The 22,008-nt window shown below is 43.9% G+C and overlaps 1 protein-coding gene across 3 annotated transcripts in view; it reads right to left on the bottom strand.

Annotated features, from left to right (window-relative positions):
• The window catches only part of tmem266 (transmembrane protein 266), a 152,514-nt gene that overhangs the window by 99,211 nt on the left and 31,295 nt on the right, over positions 1 to 22,008 (bottom strand). For all 3 annotated transcript variants that reach the window (XM_048520483.2, XM_048520482.2, XM_048520484.2), the window contains one exon: positions 15,610 to 15,703. In XM_048520483.2, the coding sequence (XP_048376440.2) occupies positions 15,610 to 15,623 (14 nt within the window). In that variant the 5' untranslated portion in view covers positions 15,624 to 15,703. The remainder of the gene's footprint in view (positions 1 to 15,609; positions 15,704 to 22,008) is intronic.

Below are 22,008 nucleotides of genomic sequence, written 5' to 3'. Positions count from 1 at the left end.
CTCCTCCCTCTACCAATAGCCCCGAAATAAATCACATCCCTTCATCATTGCTGATTTTGACAATAATCCAATCATGGGCTCTGAGTGTCGCTGGCCAGCATTTATTGTCCATCCCTAATTGCCCTGACAAAGGCAATGGTAAGCCACCTTCTTAAACCACTGCAGTACATCAGGTGTAAGTAGACACACAATGCTAATACGGAGGGAGTTCCAAGAGTTTGACCCAACAACACTGAAGGAACTGTGATATATTTCCAAGGCTGGATGGTGTGTGGCTTGGAGGGGAAATTGAATTTTGTGCTGTTCCCATGTATCTACTACCCTTGTGTGAAAGTTGTGGGTTAGTAAGGCGCTGTCTCAGGACTCTTGCTTATTGTACAATCTTTTGCTTCCTCTGCTTTGGTTGATGTCCCAGACTAGCATTTATCTTCCACCAATATATATTTTTACGCTATTGAGAATGCAATAACGACCATATGATCTGCTTTAAGATATTGATTGAGGTTAGATATTGGCCAGGACACTGAGGAGAACTCCCCTATTCTTCTTTGAATGGTTCTGTTGGATATTTTACGTCCACTTGAACAAGCAGAAGGTTAATGTCTCATCTGAAAGGTAGCACCTCTGACAATGTAGTGCCTCCTCAAGCATTGGAGTACCTGTGTTAGTTGCAATGCCTGGGATTCCAAGTGAGACTAGGGACCATGTGGTTCACAGGGCAAGTGTCACCAAAGAAACAAAAAAACCTACAGCACAGGAACAGGCCCTTTGGCCCTCCAAGCCTGCGCCGATCAAGATCCTCTGTCTAACCTGTCATCTATTTTCTAACGGTCTGTGTCCATTTGCTCCCTGCCCATCCATGTACCTGTCCAAATATATCTTAAAAGACGCTAACGTGTCGGCATCTACCACCTCCGCTGGCAACGCGTTCCAGGTGCCCACCACCCTCTGTGTAAAGAACTTTCCACGCATATCTCCCTTAAACTTTCCTCCTCTCACTTTGAACTCATGACCCCTAGTAATTGAGTTCCCCACTCTGGGGAAAAAGCTTCTTGCTATCCACCCTGTCTATACCCCTCATGATTTTGTAGACCTCAATCAGATCCCCCCTCAATCTCCGTCTTTCTAATGAAAATAATTCTAATCTATTCAACCTCTCTTCATAGCTAGCACCCTCCATAGCAGGCAACATCCTGGTGAACCTCCTCTGCACCGTCTCCAAAGCATCCACATCCTTTTGGTAATGTGGCGACCAGAACTGTACACAGTACTCCAAATGTGGCCGAACCAAAGTCCTATACATCTGCAACATGACCTGCCAACTCTTGTACTCAATACCCCGTCCAATGAAGGAAAGCATGCCATATGCCTTCTTGACCACCCTATTGACCTGCATTGTCACCTTCAGGGAACAATGGACCTGAACACCCAGATCGCTCTGTTCATCAATTTTCCCTAAGACTTTTCCATTTACTGTATAGTTCGCCCTTGAATTTGATCTTCCAAAATGCATCACCTCGCATTTGCCCGGATTGAACTCCATCTGCCATTTATCTGCCCAACTCTCCAGTATATCTATATTCTGCCGTAAATTCTGACAGTCCCCTTCACTATCAGCTACTCCACCAATCTTAGTGTCATCAGCAAACTTGCTGATCAGACCACCTACACCTTCCTCCAGATCATTTACATACATCACAAACAACAGTGGTCCCAGCACAGATCCCTGTGGAACACCACTGGTTACAGGTCTCCAATTTGAGAAATTCCCTACTACTACCCTCTGTCTCCTGTTGCCCTGCCAGTTTTTTATCCATCTAGCTAGCACACCCTGGACCCCATGTGACTTCACTTTCTCCATCAGCCTGCCATGGGGAACCTTATCAAACGCCTTCCTGAAGTCCAAGTATATGACATCTACAGCCTTTCCCTCATCAATCAACTTTGTCACGTCCTCTATTAAGTTGGTAAGACATGACCTTCCCTGTACAAAACCATGTTGCCTATCACTGATAAGCCCATTTTCTTCCAAATGGGAATAGATCCTATCCCTCAGTATCTTCTCCAATAGCTTCCCTACCACTGACGTCAGGCTCACTGGTCGATAATTACCTGGATTATCCTTGCTGCCCTTTTTAAACAAGGGGACAACATTAGCAAGTCTCCAGTCCTCTGGGACATCTCCTGTGTCTAAGGACACTGCAAAGATATCTGTTAGGACCCCGGCTATTTCCTCTCTCGCCTCCCTCAGTAACCTGGGATAGATCCCATCCGGACCTGGGGACTTGTCCACCGTAATGTCTTTTAGGTACCTAACACTTCCTCCTTCCTTATGTCAACTTGACCTAGACTAAGCAAACATCTATCCCTAACCTCAACATCCATCATGTCCCTCTCCTTGGTGAATACCGATGCAAAGTACTCGTTAAGAATGTCACCCATTTTCTCTGACTCAGCGCATAACTTTCCTTCTTTGTCCTTAAGTGGGCCAACCCTTTCTCTAGTTACCCTCCTGCTCTTTATATATGAATAAAAGGTTTTGGGATTTTCCTTAACCATGTTTGCCAGCAATATCTCATGTCCTCTCTTAGCCCTCTTAATCCCTTTTTTCAGATTCGGTCTACATTCCCGATATTCTTGCAAAGCTTCGTCTGTCTTCAGTTGCCTAGACCTCATGTATGCTTCCTTTTTTCTCTTGGCTAGTCTCACAATTTCACCTGTCATCCATGGCTCCCTAATCTTGCCTTTTCTGTTCCTCATTTTCACAGGAACATGTCTCTCCTGCGAGCTAATCAACCTCTCCTTAAAAGCCTCCCACATATCAAATGTAGATTTACCTTCAAACATTTTCTCCCGATCTACATTCCTCAGATCCTGCTGAATCTTGGTATAGTCGGCCTTCCCCCAGTTTGGTACTCTTCCTTTAGGACCACTCCTATCCTTGTCCATGAGTATTGTAAAACTTACGGAATTGTGGTCGCTATTTCCAAAGTAGTCCCCTACTGTAATATCAACCACCTGGCCGGATTCATTCCCCAGCACCAGGTCCAGTATGGCCCTTTCCCAAGTTGGACTACATACATACTGCTCTAGAAAACCCTCCTGGACACACCTTACAAATTCTGTTCCGTCTTGACCCCTAACACTGAGCGAATCCCAGTCAATGTTGGGAAAATTAAAATCTCCCATCACCACCACCCTGTTTCTCCTACACCTTTCCATTATCTGTTTACATGTTTGTACCTCTATCTCACGCTCGCTGTTGGGAGGACTGTAGTACAGCCCCAGCATTGTTACTGCATCCTTCCTATTTCTGAGTTCTACCCATATTGCCTCATTGCTTGAGTTCTCCATGGGGCCCTCCTTCAGTGCGGCTGTGATATTGTCTTTGACCATTACTGCAACTCCTCCACCTCTTTTACCTCCCTCTCTATCCCGTCTGAAGCATCGATATCCTGGAACAACTAGTTGCCGGTCATCCCCTTCCCTCAACCAAGTCTCAGTAATAGCAATAACATCATACCTCCAGGTACTGATCCAAGCCCTAAGCTCATCTGCCTTGTCTACTACACTTCTCGCATTAAAACAAATGCACCTCAGACCATCTGTCCCTTTGTGTTCATCATCTGCTCCCTGACTACTATTCCCTTTAGTCACACTGACTCCATTATCTAGTTCCCTACAGGCTTTCGTTTCTACCTCTTTTCTGTCCAATATTTGGTTCCCATCCCCCTGCCACATTAGTTTAAACCCTCCCCCACAGCATTAGCATAAGCACCCCCAAGAACATTGGCTCCAGTCCGGTTCAGGTATAGACCATCCAATTTGTAACAGTCCCACCTTCCCCAGAACCGGTTCCAATGTCCCAAAAATCTGAACCCCTCCCTCCTGCACCATCTCTCAAGCCACGCATTCATCCTAGCTATTCTTTCATTTCTGCACTGACTAGCACGTGGCACTGGTAGCAATCCTGAGATTACTACCTTTGAGGTCCTCCTTTTTAACTTGGCTCCTAACTCCCTAAATGCTGCTTGTAGGACCTCATCCCGTTTTCTGCCTATATCGTTGGTGCCTATATGCACCGTGACAACTGGCTGTTCGCCCTCCCCCTTCAGAATGTTCTGCAGCCGATCGGAGACATCCCTGACACGTGCACCTGGGAGGCAACATACCATTTGGGAGTTCCGTTTTCGACCACAGAACCGCCTATCTACGCCCCTTACAATTGAATCCCCAATGACTAACGCCCTTCCACTCTTCTTCCCGCCCTTCTGTACAGCAGAGCCAGCCATGGTGCCGTGAACCTGGCTACTGCTGCCTTCCTCTGGTGAGCCATCTCCCCCAACAGTATTCAAAATGGAATACCTGTTTTGGAGGGAGATGACCGTGGGGACTCCTGCACTGCCTTCCTGCTCTTCCTCTGCCTTTTGGTCACCAACTGGGTCACAGAAACAAAATGGCTTTACCATAATTGTTAGATCATTGTTTTTCCCACTGACTCAATGAGTGAAGCATGGGTGACATTTGGACAGGACAGATATCCTGATTACTGGGATAGCAGGACTGATGTATGAAGTGAGACTGAATCAGTTAGGACTATAATCACTGAAGTTTAAAAGTTGATAGGGGCTTTCATATAAACCTATAAGAGTACAACAGGAATAGACATTATAAACACGGCAGGAAATTCCAATCACCTAGTAGTCCAGAACCAGGGGTCACAGTTTAAGGACACAGGGTAGACCATTTAGAGCTGAGATGAGGGGAGATTTCTTCACTCAGAGAGTGGTGAACATGTGGAATTCCTGGTTGAGGTCAAAACATTGGATTTTTCCAAGAAGGAGTTAGTAATAGCACTTAGGGCTAAAGGGATCAAAGGGTATGGGGAGAAAGCGAGGACAGTTTACTGAATTGGGTGATCAGCTATGATCAGTATTGAGTGGTGGAGCAGGCTCAAAGGACTGAATAGCCTGCTGGTGCTCCTATTTTTTTTAGGTTCTATGTAAGATGGCTGCACTGTAGCATTTCTGAATCTTGAGGAAATGATTTAGGGGAAAAATGTCTCAGGTCTCCTCAGCTCATGTTGTCAGCGACTAATGGCTGCTCTTGGGCCTGCGCCCAGTTGAGATTTCGATTTCATAGTTTCCTCTTTCTGTTCAGCCTGAGTAAACATAGGGATGGGAAGGCAGAGGGACGGACATCTGTCGCATGGGGTCCAGTGAATTAGTCACGTGGGATCTTTCAGTGCTTATTTTGGCTCCAACATGGCAAAAGAAAAGCATTTGTTCATGGGTTCTGGCAGTGAGAAGGAAGCTTGGCTGGGAGGCAGGTGTACTTACTGGGTCCCAGCTGCTGCCTCCTTTCACTCTGTATTTCAAAGTAAGAGTGGAATTAATTGTTCAGCTGAGCAAGAAAATCCCTGCCCAAAGTTATTTCCTGAAACCTTTGAGACTGGCAAGTTCCATCTATGGATCTCTGTGAAGTTTTAAAAGTTAATTTTCAGCCTTTGGAGCAGGTGGGAAAGTCACTGTAAATTGCTAGTGACCCTTGAGAAAGTGGTGATACTGGTGATGAGCTGTGCACTTGAACTGCTCCAGTCCCTTGTGGTGAAGGTGCCTCAGTTTTAGTGCAGTGGAGGCAGCGCTGGGATTTTAACCCAGGAATTGATTAGCAATGTGTTTCCAAGTGTTATTTGGAGGTGATTTGTGTGAGGAAAATGGGACCTAGCATGAGGGAATTTATCCACTCAACTTCACAGGGTTATAAAGTCCCCTTTCGTCCAGCCCTTCTCTTTTACCTGATCTGCCTCTCCGCTGGCCAAGCTGTTCCAGTCCAATTGCAAAACTGGCATCTATCGATGTCGCATATTGCCCAGTTATGTCCCACATACAAAAATAGGTCAAATGCAACCCAGCCCTCAGCCTGCTCTCAATCATTGGTAAAATGAGGGAAGATATAATCAACAGTGCTACTAAGCAGCACCCACTCAGCAGCAATCTGCTCACCGGTGCCCAGCTTGTGCTGTGCCAGGGCCACTCAGCTCCTGATCTCACTCTAAGCCTTGGCACAAACATGAACAAAAGAACCAAATTCTAGAGTTGAGGTTAAAGTGACTGCCCTCAACAACAAGGACGCATTTGATGTGAGTATGACATCGGGAGTGCTAGCAAAACTGAAGTCGCTGGAAATCAGGGGAAAATTCTTTGCTGGTTGGATTCATATCTGGCATGAAGGAAAGTGGTTATGGTTTTGGAGATGAGTCATTTCAGCTCCAGGATATCTTTGCAAGAGGTCCTCAGGGTAGATTCCTCGGTCCAACCACCTTCGGGGGTTTTATCAGTGACCTTCCCTCCAACACAAGGTCAGAACTTGGAATGTTCATCGATGATTGCATAATGTTCAGCACCATTCGCGATTCCTCAGATATTGAAGCATTCCATGTCCAAATTACAACAAGACATGGATAATATCTAGACTTATGCTGAAAAGTGGCATGTAACATTCATGCTATATAAGTCCCAGACAATGATCATCTCCAACAAAAAACAATCTAACCATTAGCCCATGACATTCAATGTTACCATCATTGACTTCCCCACAGTATTATGATCCTGGAGGTCACCATTGACCACAAACTGAATGAGTCTAGCCATATAAACATAAGGGCTAAAAGAGCAGGTGAGAGGCTAGGAATTACTTGCCTGGATGAGGGCAGCTCCAACAAAACTCAAGAAACTTGATACCATCCAGGAAAAAGTACTTGGTTTGACCACATATGCAAATGTCTAGTCTTTCCACTACTGATGCTCAGTAACAGCAGTGTGTATCATTACAAGATGCACTGCAGAAATTCATCAAAGTTCCTTAGACAGCACCTTTCAATCTTATGACCACTTCCATCTAGAAGGGCAAGGACAGCACATACAAAGGAACACCACCTGCAACTTCCTCTTCAAGATCCTCACTGTCCTGACTTAGAAGTATATCGCTGTTCCTTCACTGCCGCTGGGTTAAAATCCTTGAAGTCGCTCCTTAACAGTAATTTGGGAGATCTATAGCACATGAACTACAGACGCTCAAGAAGGCACCTCACCAGCACCTTCCAATGTCATCTAGGGACAGGCAATAAAGGCTGGCCCAGCCAGAAATGCCCACATCCTTTGCATGAATAAAAATACACTTGTATTTGCACGCGGATCCTTGCTGCTCCATCAGGGCATCCCCAAGCTGAGAAAAGTAAAGTTAGGTAATTGGAAGGAAATTCAGATGGTTGCACTGCTTGAGTTTTGAGGAGATTAGTGGAGAACAAAATGGAGCAATCTCATGGTCTAGGGATGGTGTCCAGCAGGATGGTAGAGAGGCAATTGAGGAATGGAAGTAGCCTGCTATCAGGCTTATGTGTACTTTGAGGTAGTCATTAAGTAATACACAGAAATGAATATTCATTCACAGAAATGAGGATCCATCCCTTCTACAGTGATCAGATCCAGTCATAGTTTTATTGAGGTCAGCTTCCTTAAAAGCTCAACAACTGAGGTTGTGGACCAGACCAAACTCTCTTCAGCTATATCAAAGAGATAGCCTATAACCTAACTTTTATTTTATTTGGAGGTGAGTGTAAGATACCGTGTTCCAGATGTCATTCGATTGGTCACACTATTCGGCAAAGCACACTTTATTCTTACCCCACAGTTAAAATACAAACAAAAGAAAGAAGAATTGCTATGTCTTTAACTCTATTGGAAAACATAACAGAATAATTGATCATTTAATTATTAGATAGTAACTGTTCCAATATAATAATATACCATAAACATACCCTTGGCAAAGGCAAATTCAGTAAAATAGATTGTCTCACATGTGATGTTTTTCCAGTCTAGGAGAAAAGAATATACTGGCAGAGAGGGAAGTATAACAGCTTCCACAACTAACTTCCAAACCCCAACAACTGAAATCTAAACTAAAACCCTGGTTCTGTGGGAGTCTGCTTCTATTGTTCTAACTTAAAAAAACCCTAGGGGCCTCACAAGCAGTTTAATTTATTGGACTTAAAGAGAAGCCTCCAGCTCAAAACCTCTCTTCCAAAACAAATTACATCTCTTAACACCATATTATCTTAACGCTAAGTATTAGGTATTTTGGATAAGTGACAGTAAGTGCATTAATGCCTCTGTTAGGGATTTTCACCTACTTCTGATTTCACGTGTCTGCTATGCTGGACTCACTGAAGTTGAGCAAGGTCATTGTCCTAGGCCACCATGGTGTTCACTCAAACATGCTAGTTTAGTAAATGTCAGGGAAGATGAAAGAACTTGCATAAAGAACCTTTCAAATCCTGAAGAACTGTACTGCCCATTAAATAATTTTGTAATATAGTTACTGTTGGAATGGGAAACCAGAGAAGTGGTGCAATGCAGAAATGCAGGAACAGTACAATGCAGACATGCATCCATACATGAATAGTGTGATAAACATATGCATCAATGCATGAACGGTGTAATGCACAAGTGTACTCTTCAGGAATAGGGCAATGCAATAACGCAGGGATGGTATGATGCATGAATAAAGGAGCAGAATGTAGGAATAATGTATACTTAAAGTTTTTGAGAAGATTTTTAGCTCGAGGTGTGGATGAGGTTGTAGACACGCTCGCCGTGCCGAAGGGTTTAGTTGCAAACATTTCGTCACCCTGCCAGGTAACATCATCAGTGCACCCCTGGTGAAGCATTGGTGTTCTGTCCTGCCTGTTATTTATATACCTCAGTTTATTGGGGTGTTTGGTACCACTTCGGGTTTTGTTTCTCAGTGGTTTGTACACAGAGTCTAATTCAATGTGTTTGTTGATGGGGTCCTGGTTGGAATATCAGGCCTCCAGGAATTCCCTGGCATGTCTCTGTTTGGCTTGTGCTATAATGGATGTGTTGTCCCAGTTGAATTTGTGTCCTAGAGTTAAAAGGAACTGCAGATGCTGGAGAATCTGAGAAAACAAGGTGCAGAGTTAGCTGAACACAGCAGGCCAAGCAGCATCAGAGGAGCAAGAAGGCTGATGTTTCAGGCCTAGGCCCTTCTTCAGAAGAGGTCTAGGCCTGAATCGTCAGCTTTCCTGCTCCTAGGATGCTGCTTGGCCTGCTGTGTTCATCCAGCTCTGCACCTTGTTGTCTCGAATTTGTGTCCTTCTTTGTCCGTGTGTAGTGAGACAAGTGAGAATTGGTCATGCCTCTCGTTGGCTAGTTGTGTATCCGTATGGACAATTTTCTCCCCGTTTGGCCTATGCAGTATTTCTCACAGTCATTGCATGGTATTATGTTACACTGGTTTTGGGTATGGGATCCTCAGTAGCTGTTTTAGTGTGCTTGTTGGTTTGTGGGCTACCCTGATATCTAGGGGTCTGAATAGACTTGTGGTCATCTCTGAAATGCTCTTGATGTACAGTAGGGTGGTTAGTGAGTCTGGTTGTGTTGTGTCTTCCTGTTGTGGAGGTAATGGTGGATTGTGCTTTTCGGGTATTCATTTCTTTTGAAGACTCTGTGTAAGTGTTCCTGTTCTGCTTTGCTTAGTTCTGGGTTGCTGCAATGTGTTGCACTGTATTCTCAGGACCGCTTTCCCCTGACTGCACCTGAAGAAGGGTCTACCCTCCGAAAGATTGTGGTTTCAAATAAACCTGTTGGACTATAATCTGGTGTCGTGTGATTTTTGACTTTGTCCACCCCAGCCCAACACCGCTACCTCCACAACATTACAATCAGGGAACACAGCAGCACTTGGCCGATGAAATTATTGCCCTCATTATAGATGCACATCAGGCTGGAGCTGGGTATTCTAAAGAGCACAGCAACACCTGCCCACTCCATTCTCCAGTGACTCTATCTGGCCATCTGCTCGGAAGAGCAGCCTGAGGCACATGACAATGTGAGCTAATGGATTGGCAAAAACATTCCATGGTCTTACTGTTGTCTGCTTAAAGACTATCACAGGCCAGGGATCCCATCCAAGGTTAGCAATCTCTCTGAGACATACTTTTACATGAGACTGTTGCTAGGGTGTACAATTACTGTGTGGCAGGCCAAACTCTCTTGGGTACAAAAATATTGCAACATAAGCAATGTCCCGAATGGTATCCAATGGCTTCAGACAGGAGTTCATATCCAGAAAGGTAGATGGATGGTGACAGATTAGCAGGGCTAAGTCTGGGCCTCATCTGCTCTGTTCCTCCAGCTCCACATTGCTCTTTTCCTATTATTTCCCCTGTTTCTCGATTTCACTTTTGCTCTTTCCTTTTCTCTTTCTTCTTTGCTTTCTTTCTTTAAAGCCTGGAAAGTGGTTGGTGAAGGAACAGCTCTCTAGTGGCCGCTCCACCCCAGCCCAGGGTCCCCTGGCTAGTGAGGAGCAAGCTGTGTTCAGGGCTGAGCCTGACCACCCCAGGCCGGCCAAGTTCTTTGTCTCTCTCTCTCTCTCTTTCTTGTCATTTCTTTTCTTCGTCTGACTGACATGATTCTTATGATTGTATGAATTGCCTCAATGTAGGCGCCATCCTAAGCTCATCCATCTTCTACCAAGCACAGCAACGTGGTTGACTCTTAACTGGTCCCAGGAATGACCCTAACCAGCAACGTTCTGCTCCGAGATTCCACACACACTAATCGACGTGCTGATACTCAGTTCAAGAACAATTGGTGACGAGTAATGAATGCTGGTTTTGTCAGTAATACCTGCAACCCATGAAAAATTAAATTGAAAATAAAACTCTCTCTGCAATACACTGGGTGAATTGGCTTTATACTCAGGCCACTGGAGTGAGATAAAGTCACAACTTGAGGTGGATTCCACTTGCCCCAGAATGTCTCTGGTCATGTTTTACTTTTGTGGGGTAGTAGTATTTATGTCTTTCTGTTCTCTGCTGAGGGATTCCAGCTTCTTGCCTTGACCATGATCAGAGGCATTTTATATGTGTATGTGTGCCTGTGGGGGTCTGCATATGTATCTGTATATGCATGTGGCTGTGTCTCTGTGTGTGATTCTGTGTTTGTCTGTGTGGACATATGTGTATGACTGCAAAATGTGAGGCTGGATGAACACAGCAGGCCAAGCAGCATCTCAGGAGCACAAAAGCTGACGTTTCAGGCCTAGACCCTTCATCAGAGAGGGGGATGGGGTGAGGGTTCTGGAATAAATAGGGAGAGAGGGGGAGGAGGACCAAAGATCATTGATCTTTGGTCCGCCTCCCCCTCTCTCCGTATTTATTCCAGAACCCTCACCCCATCCCCCTTTCTGAAGGGTCTAGGCCCGAAACGTCAGCTTTTGTGCTCCTGAGATGCTGCTGGGCCTGCTGTGTTCATCCAGCCTCACATTTTATTATCTTGGATTCTCCAGCGTCTGCAGTTCCCATTATCTATGTGTATGACTGTATGTGTTTGCATGTGTGTGTATAAGTACATGTGCATGTATGTTTTTGTGTGTTTGTGTGTGCATGTGTCTGGGTGCGTGTGTTTGTGTCTGTGGTCTGTGCGTACATGCACCTGCATGTGTGTCTGTGTGTGTATGTGTGTGTGCCTGTGTGTGTTTGTATGTGAGTATATGCACATGTGCGCGTGCGTGTGTGTGTGTGCGTGTGTGTGTGTGTGTGTGTGTGTGTGTGTGTGTGTGTGTGTGTGTGTGTCTAGGTATATGTGTTTGTGTGTGTGTTTGTGTATGTGTGTATATGCATGTGTGTATGTTTTTGTATGTGTGTTTGTATCTGGATGTATGTGTGTATTTGTGCTTGTCTGTGTCTGTGTCTGTACATGCACATGCATGAGTATCTGTGACTATGTGCTGGGTGCATGTCTATGTGTGTATGTGTATGTATATGCATGCATGCAAGTGTATCTTTGTGTGATTTTGTGTGTGTGTGTGTGTGTGTGTGTGTGTGTGTGTGTCTGTGTGTGTGTGTGTGTGTGTGTGTGTTTGGGGGGTGGGGGGACAGTGTATGCGTGTATGTTTGTGTGTTGGTGTCTGTGTGTTCCAAAGTGGGTCATTTATATTTTCTTCTGTAAATTGCATGAAAGTTATGGGGCTCGAGAGAGAAGCCTGTGGTTGACTCTAATTCCCTGCGGGGCTGTTATAATTTAAATTGCCAGTTTAATGTCTTATTAATGTCTTCCAAAAATCAATATAATACATAATCTATTGTATTCGCTCTATCCAGACACACTGCTCAGAAAATTCAAGTTGTTAAATGAAACCTGTCCTTTTAAAACCAGCAACAATCCACATTCCGTGTAAGTGTGATATGAAAGAGGGTGGCACTTTACTGGATGCTGAGCAACATGAGCTATGTGGAGAGATTTGAGAGAAGCCAATGACTTTCTCAATGTTGGGAGTGATGAGTTGCAAATGAGTTTTCTGACAAATTTTGATGTTGAAATGAGATTCTCACTAGTGAGCAGCGTGAGACCTATTAATGGGGCTTACTGCTTATTATCACCCTCATTGTTATCTCATAGATATGTTGTGTCCAAGAACTCACACCCAGCCCATGAATTAGGCCAGGCAGCATGGCAGGGGCTCCTGCTCGCTCACTACACCCCTGCCTTGCATTTCCTTGCCTCCTCAGCCGGAACAAACAGGTTCACTTGCTGTTTAGCACAGACACAAAGCTAGGCACCTTGTCAGTGGTCACTAATCCAGGGGATGATATTATGGCACCATGTTACATCAATCTCACACCCAAGCCATGTGCTAACAGTAAATGTTGCAAATATACTGCATGTGCTTCAAGCAAATAGAATCCCTATAGTACAGAAACAAGCCATTGGGCCCATGAGTCCACACTGACCCTCCAAAGAGGATCTCACCCAGACCTCTACACTATGACTCTGTATTTCTCATGGCTAACCCACATAGCCAGCACATCCCTGGGCACTATGGGCATTTAGCATGATCATACCACCTAACCTGCACATCTTTGGATTGTGGGAAGAAACCAAAGCACCAGGAGGAAACCCACACAGAGACAGGGAGAACATGCTAACACAACACAGGGTGTCGCCAGAGGGTGGAATTGAACCCAGGTCCCTGGTGCTGTGAGGCAGCAGTGCAAACCACTGAGCCAACACGCCATCCCTTTCTTAATGTATATTTTGATAAGCAATGGTATGAAAAGCTATTGGGAGTTGACAGGCTTGTAACAAGTCAGATCATGCTTGATTTTATTGAACAGAGGAGAAGGTTCGAGGGAGAAAGGGCATATTCCTGCTTGTAATTAAATAGGTGCTGGAGTAGGCCATTTGGCCCTTAGAGCCAGCACCACCATTCATTATGATTACGGCTGATCATCCACAATCAGTATCCTGTTCCTGCCTTATCCCCCTAGCCCGTGATTCCACAATATTTAAGATCTCTATCCATCTCTTTCTTGAAAGTATCCAGAGAGTTGGCCTCCACTGCCTTCTGGGGCAGAGCATTCCATATATCCACCACTCTCTGGGTGAAGAAGTTTCTCCTCAACTCTGTTCTAAATGGCCTACCCCTTATTTTTAAACTGTGTCCTCTGGTTCTGGACTCACCCATCAGCGGAAACATGCTTCCTGCCTCCAGAGTTTCCAATCCCTAAAAAATCTTATACGTCTCAATCAGATCCCCTCTCATCCTTCTGAACCCAAGTGTATACAAGCCCAGGTGCTCCAATCTTTCAACATATGATAGTCCTGCCATTCCAGGAATTGACCTCGTGAACCTACCTTGAATTCCCTCAATAGCAAGAATGTCCTTCCTCAAATTTGGAGACCAAAACTGCGCACAATACTCCAGGTGCGGTCTCACCAGGGCCCTGTACAGCTGCAGAAGAACCTCTTTGCTCCTATACTCAATTCCTCTTGTGATGAAGGCCAGCATGCCATTAGCTTTCTTCACTGCCTGCTGTACCTGCATGCTTGCTTTCATTGACTGATGTACAAGAACACCCAGATCTCATTGTACTTCCCCTTTACCTAACTTGACTCCATTTAGATAGTAATCTGCCTTCCTGTTCTTGCCACCAAAGTGGATAACAGCACATTTAGCCACATTAAACTGCATCTGCCATGCATCCGTCCACTCACCCAGCCTGCCCAAGTCACCCTGTATTCTCATAACATCCTCCTCACATTTCACACTGCCACCCAGCTTTGTGTCAGCAGCAAAGTAATATTACGTTTAATGCCTTCATCTATATCATTAATGTATATTGTAAACAGCTGTAGTCCCAGCACCAAACCTTGTGGTACCCCACTGGTCACTGCCTGCCATTCCGAAATGGACCAGTTTATCACTACTCTTTGCTTCCTGTCAGCCAGCCAATTTTCAATCCAAGGTTAACATGGTTATATGTTTAGAACATAGAACATAGAACATAGAACAGTACAGCACAGAACAGGCCCTTCAGCCCACAATGTTGTGCCGACCATTGATCCTCATGTATGCACCCTCAAATTTCTGTGACCATATACATGTCCAGCAGTCTCTTAAATGACCCCAATGACCTTGCTTCCACAACTGCTGCTGGCAACGCATTCCATGCTCTCACAACTCTCTGCGTAAAGAACCTGCCTCTGACATCCCCTCTATACTTTCCACCAACCAGCTTAAAACTATGACCCCTACTGCCTTTTAGGTGCACTGCAGCAACTAACCAAGGATTCTTCAACAATATCTTCCAGACCTGCCACTACTCCACCTAGATGTATGGGATCACCACCATCTGCAAGGCCCCCTCAAAGCCATTCACCATCCTTACCTGGAACTGTATTGATGTTCCGTCAGTGTCACTGTGTCAAAATCCTGGGCCTTCCTCCCCAGTAGTCCTGAAATTGCCCCTTCACCACATGTACTGAAAGGCTCAAGAAGGCAGCTCACCACCGCATTCTCAAGGGGAAGTTGGGATGAGCAATAAATGCCGGCCTTGAAGGAATCCCTAAACCTCTTCACCCTTTTTATGATTTCTTCTCTTATGATGTTATTTACGGCCTAACTCTTTAACTCATAATGTCTTCCAAACTCTTCTAAACTTTAACTCTTCCTATCAGCTCTCTTAATATTTGAATAGGTGGCTTGGCATCTAAAATGTCCCTGATAACACCGTGAAGATGTTTTACCGCATGTATGTTTTTGTTGTAACAGCTCATTGATTGGTAAGCAATCAGTAATATTTTAGCAAAATGGTTTTGCTTTTCTAACCTCTTGTTTAATCATCTCCTTTAACAGGGTAGAGTTGATGACAGCTTGAGTGTTTTATTAAATGAGATAATAATTGTGACCAATGTTAAATTTAAGGTCTTTTCTCAATATTTGATGGTACCTACATCTGGTTCCTTTCAGAGATGATCAGGGCACCACTTTTAGTGCCACCTCATCACTTTGGTAAATTCAATTTGCCTTCAAGCAAACAAACTCTTATAGAGCTATTTCTCAGTTGAAAGCAATGAGGTTAGTGCTATCCTGTGCAATAGCGCAGGGAGCTGAATTCCCAGTTGCTCCTTCAGGAGCCTGTGCATAAGCTAATGGAAGGTAATGATTTTCTCTAATTACTCAGCATTCTGCAGGTATAGGTAACTGGGTAATATCAAGGTCAAGATAATTATTGATCACACTTACTGATTGTTCGCCATGTGGAGAGATGCAGGGTCAGCTTTTTAAACCTCCAGCACGTTCTGTCAGAGTTTCAACTCATCACTTGGATTTTGTGTTCCTATAAATGAATAAGTGTTATTAGACTTCTTCCTTGTTAAAAGTGTTATGGACTAGACCAGACCTCCTCCAAATATTTTAAGAAGGCAGCCTACGCCTTAACGTTTTCTTATTTTAATGACAAATGTGAAGTGCCATGTTCCAGATACAATGCGACTGTTCAAACTACTCAATATTAAGCAAAACACAATTTATTCCAACATTATAGCTAAAAATACAGCAAAAGAAAGAGGAACTTGGAATAACTTAACTCTATTGGAAAACTTAACAGAATAATAGATACAATAACTATTACTAATTAACTGTTGCAATATACTAACACCCCACAAACATACCCCTTGGCAAAAAGGCAAACTCAGAAAAGCAGATTTTGTTTCACATACAATCTAGCAGCCGAGGAAGAGGACCCCCAGCTTTTGGCTGTAATCGAGAGAGGGAAAAATAGCTTCCATGTTTTCAAGCCCACAACAGCAACTGCCTAATGCTAAACCTAAAAACTAAAACAAAACTAGAAATCCTGGCCTGTGACTGCTGCCACAGCCAGCCAGGCTGCTTCTATTATTCCAACCTATAAAAAAAACCCAAGGCCTCACAAGCTGTTTAGCCTAGTGGTTTTGGTAGACTGCTTTTCACCTCTACCTTACAACCTCTCTTCAAACAAAAAGAACAAAATAACCTCTTAAAGCACAGCATCATCACAAAAGTCAGAAGGAAAGATCTGGGCAGAACACCAGGGAGAAATCTCTTGCCCTTCTTTAAGATAGTTGCATCTAATCTTTCGCACGCATCCCAGATGGAGATCAGACGTCGGTTCAACACCTCATCCAATATTTGTTTCCATCTATAATGAGCCTGACTGAGGCCACCTAATTCAGCACAGGCTAGGGGATCAAAATGGAGCTTTCCTGCATGGCTCGGTATTACCTGACTGGGTCAGACTAAGGTGGAGCCAACTGTAATTGCTCACTGTCTCAGTGGTTAGTCTTGTCATCATTGTGTCAGAGGGTTATGGGCTCAAGTCCCACTACTTCAACTTGGGCACATGCTGTGGGATGCTAGTACTGAGGGAGGACTGCATTGTTGGAGGTGACGTCTTTCAGATGAAAGGTTAACTCTTGACCTTGTTATTGGCAGTCAAATGCTCTCCCATGGAGGAAAACCCCAGGCTTGTTAACAGCTGTGTTGGTGCAGTTCAAATGCTTCACAAATAATAGAGATCAATTTTACCTTAACTATCTGAAGTCACCAATCTCACTGCTCAATGGCCCATTCTCTTATCTTCCTTTCACTTTGTCAGTTTTGTTTCATGCTATGTCCCCCAGACCTTATTCTCAAGCCAGCATATCATTCGCGTTGAATGTCACCACCTAAAAATGCCATTCTCTTTGCTTGAGCGTAAATGGAGAGCATCATCAGACCATAAGAAGTAGGAACAATAGTAGGCCATTTGGCCCATTGATCCTAGTCTGCTATTCAATAGGATCATGGCTGAACGAAGTTCTCACGTCCACTTTCCTGCCTTTCCCCATAACCCTTGATTCCCTGACTGATCAAAAATCTATCAAGTGTGTATTCCACCTTGGAGGGCACCACATTTGATGTAGAAACCATTTCTAACAAAACTTGTTGAAAAACAGAAAACATAAGGGAGCTTAGGGGCCCAACAGGGTTTGGACCCAAATTCAGTATAAGCCAGTCATCTCTTCCAGCCTTGCAACTCAGGTCCTCCAGCCTGGATCTACAACATTTCTTTCCATCATTGATAACAGCGGCTTGCATTGCGTTTATCTCCTGCCACCTAAGGACACAATCACAAGTCCATCATGCTTACATGGAGAATGTTGGCATACTTGTCATGGTCACTATTCCATGAGGATTATGAATAGCCAGAGGACACAAGCCTGGTGAGATTGACTAGATCTCCATGTCCCCAGTGTTGCCAATTTCACTGCCAACTATTGGGCTCCCTCAATCTCTCTCCTTTAATACCAGAATCTTCAAATTCTACCTTGGGCAGTTTCAGAATTTTGACTTCACTTTGAAAAAAAAATGTCAGTTTACCCTAAAGATCCATTTGGTTCCCAAATGTCCTTTATGGAAGGGAATTTGCAACTCTGACTCTCCACATAACTTCAATCCCACATCAATGGAGTTGATCATTAACTTCCCCCTGAAGCACAGAAGCAGGACTACGTACTATCAATGGGATGCACTGGGATTATTCAACAAGGCCTCATCACCAGTACTTTTCAAGCCAACCATCTCTACAATCTAAAAGGACAGAGGCAGCACATACTTGGGAACACCACCAAACGCAAATTCCCTCCAAGCCATTCAGTCTCCTGTCTTGGAAATCTATCGCTGTTACTTGAGTGTTGGTGAGTCAAAATCATGGAACTGTCTTCCTAGCATCATTTTGGCGCTACTCACACCCTTGAGGACTGCAGTGGGGCAAGAAAGCCGCTAACCACCATCTTCTCGAAGGTAATTAGGGATGGCAATAAATGCTAGCCTGACCAGTGACACCCTCGTCTTTGAGGAGAAATGATCGTATTGGACCTGATTTCAATTTTATTTAACATTTATTAAGGTAAGATAAGTATTCTCATGGTTATTCCCAACAGAACATCTGTACTGTCCAACACACGTATTGCCCATTAATTCACATCATCCAAATTTATTTATAGCAGTTAGTGATTCTTATTAAATGATGTGGCTACAGTTCAAAGTAATCAATAGACAGACCTCTCCCACGGAGGTCTGAATAGTTTCAAACATGCATTTTTTCTGTGCATTCTGTGAGTGGAATTAACAAAGTGAGTTTGTAGAAAAATGATGCTCTGGTTATAGATTTTTATCTTATATGAGGACCTTCCTGACTGGCATGGAATCTACAGTTCATTACAAAATGATTTTACAGTACAGTAATAGACTATTCAGCCTATTAAGTCCACAGAACACTAGAACATAGAACATAGAAAAGTACAGCACAGTACAGGCCCTTTGGCCCACAATGTTGTGCTGTGGAATAATCCTAATCCAAAAATAAAATAACCTAACCTACACTCCCCTCAATTCACTGCTGTCCATGTGCATGTCCAGCAGTCGCTTAAATGTCACTAATGACTCTGCTTCCACGACTACCACTGGCAAATTATTCCATGTGCTCACAATTCTCTGGGTGAAGAACCTCCCTCTGACATCTCCTCTATACCTTCCTCCTAACACCTTAAAACTATGACCCCTCGTGGCAGTCAATCCTGCCCTGGGGAAAAGTCTCTGGCTATCGACTCTATCCATGCCTCTCATTACCTTGTACCTCTCGATCAGGTCACCTCTCTTCCTCCTTCTCTCCAGAGAGAAAAGTCCGAGCTCAGTCAACCTCTCCTCGTAAGACAAGCCCTCCAGTCCAGGCAGCATCCTGGTAAACCTCCTTTGCACCCTCTCCAAAGCCTCCACATCCTTCCTATAATAGGGCGACCAGAACTGGACACAATATTCCAAGTGTGGTCTCACCAGGGTTTTGTAGAGCTACAGCATAACCTCGCGGCTCTTAAACTCGATCCCCCTGTGAATGAAAGCCAAAACACCATATGCTTTCTTAACAACCTTATCCACCTGGGTGGCAACTTTGGGGGAGCTATACACTTGAACACCAAGATCCCGCTGTTCCTCCACACTGCCGAGAATCCTGCCTTTAATCCTATCTTCAGCATTTAAGTTCGACCTTCCAAAATGCATCACTTTGCATTTGTCCAGGTTGAACTCCATCTGCTGTTTCTCAGCCCAGCTCTGCATTCTGTCAATGTCTCGCTGAAGCCTGCAATAGCCCTCAATACTATCAACGGCACCTCCAACCTTTGTGTAATCAACAAACATACTAACCCACCCCTCAACCTCCTCATCCAAACAGAAATTGCTGGAGAAACTCAGCATGTCTGTCAGCATCAATGGGCAAGGTCAGAAATCACACGACGCCCCCAACCCCAGGTGAAAATCCAACAGGTTTATTTGAAAAGCTTTTGGAGCCACGCTCCTTCTTCAGAAGTGAGGCTTTGAGAGCTTGCGTTTTCAAATGCCCCTGCGATTTCTGATCTTGTCTATCCTAGTCCAATACTGGCATCTCAATATCATGGCTAGCATCTGTGGAAAGAAAGCAGAGTTAATGTTTTGAATCAGTGACCCTTCATCAGAACACTACAGCAGTTTTCTTGCTCCCTGCATAAATCCCACTCTACCACCTTGTCATATTCACGCTTCTCTTAAAGACTTAATCTCATCACATCCTGCCCCCGTCTTTGATTCAACGTTCATCACTTTTCTGTGGTTCATCAGCTGCACAGCTCCCAGTTGTCATTCCCTTGCATTCTTGAAGAAATTTTCTGCACCTTTCTCTGTATCATTGCTTTCTGACTTCCTGAAGTCCATTTCTTTGACTTGGTCAACTCTAATTCATAATCTTGCTTTTGTGTCTGTTATCCATGTTTGATTTTCTCCCCAGTCTTAAGCTAGTATGATATCTAATATAAGATTCAAACTTAATACAGGTGATGCAAAAAACAGAGGATGCTGACAATGAAACTCTGTGTGAGAAAGCAAAAATGTTGGATGACAATTCACACCGAATCTTTGGAAAAACAGAAAGCTTTTTTTGTGTAACAACTTGATGTCCTGGGTCATTGATGAAGGATTCCCCATGTTTACTTAACAACACTGAACTTTAAGAAGCAATACATTGGATTAGAGTTTTGTTCCCACCAGCCTGTATGCAATCTGTTCAAATCATTTTGCTGTGTCATCTCAGTGGGTAGGTAGTTTCTTTAAAGTCGGAAGTTTGTGGGCTCAAGTCCAGCACTAGAATCCAAAGCACATACTTGAGAATGATGCTCCCAATGTTGGATTGAGGAAGTACTACATGGATAAAAGGTTCAACCAAAGACAAGCTGTTACAGAATAAACCAAGAATGCATGAGATCTTGGGAGAACCATCTTAGTAGTTAGTCTCAGTTGGAAATGGTTTTTGTTTGATTTTATTCCCTAAAATAAATTTCTGTGTCACCCACTGTGCTGACAGCAGAAAAAAAACTCATCCCATTTAGTAAACAACTGAAGATCTCCTTCAGAGTTCCTCAGGGCCATGTCCTAGGTCCAACCTACCTTCAGCTGCTTCATCGATGACCTTTCCTCCATGATAAGCTCAGAAGGGCAATGTATCCCTATTATTGTACCAATGTTCAGCACCATTCTCGACTCCTCCGATACAGAAGTAATGTTCAATTACTGAACAATATCCAGGTTTGGGCTGACGTTTTTGCCAAACAAGTGCCAGGAAATGACCATCTTCCAGCAGCAGAGAATTCAATCTTTGATATTCAACAGCAATGCCATCACTGAATCTCCCACTATCAATGTCCTGGGGGGGTTTTCATTAACCAGAAACTGAATTGGATTAGCCAAAAAAAGCAGTAGCAGGTCTGAGGTTAGGAATCCCACAGCAAGTCTGAGGAGTTTAATTTGAATAAATGCAAGGAAAAGTAAAGACAGGACTTATATAATTAATGGTCGGGTCCTGGGTAGTGTTGTAGAACAGACAGAGCCAGGAATTCAGGCACATAATTCTTTGGAATTTGCATCACAGGTAGATAGGGTCGTGAAGTAGGTTTTCAGTATATTTGCCTTCATTGTTCAGATCTTTGAGTTTAAGAGTTGGAATGTCATGTTAAGATTGTACAGGTGAGATCTCTTCTGGAGTACTGTGTGCAGTTCTGATCACCCTGTGATAGGAAAGATATTATTAAATTGGAGAGGCTTCAGGAAAGATTTACCAGGATGTTGTCAGGAAAGCAGGATTTGAGTTACAAAAATAGGCTGGATAGGCTGGGTACTAAAAGAGATGATAGGAAAAATAACAAACACACTCATGGTAATTTTCCAAAATTCGCTGGACTCTGAGGCAGTTCCAGCAAATTGGAAAACAGCAAATGCGATGCCATTGTCTTTTGTGCTGCCAACAGTGGAGATATTACATTGTACTATTTATAATTATTCAAACAATAACAAATGATGGTTGTGGGGGCTTGCAGTGTGCAAATTGGCTACTGCAGTGATTACAATGCAGACTCAGAAGAATTTCATGGACTGTAAACTGCTCTGAGATACCCTGGGGGTTTGCAAAGTTCTGCATCAATGCAAGTATTCTTTCTAAATCTTTTCCGTCCCTATATGCATGGTGCATCCATTCCCACAGCTGTGGGTTCCACTTTGCAGTAACCCAATCTCTGACTGAACATTGGTATTGGACTGGGT

Source organism: Stegostoma tigrinum, chromosome 36, assembly GCF_030684315.1.
Source record: "Stegostoma tigrinum isolate sSteTig4 chromosome 36, sSteTig4.hap1, whole genome shotgun sequence".
NCBI classification, from domain to species: domain Eukaryota; kingdom Metazoa; phylum Chordata; class Chondrichthyes; order Orectolobiformes; family Stegostomatidae; genus Stegostoma; species Stegostoma tigrinum.
This window is presented reverse-complemented; position numbering and strand designations above follow the sequence as displayed.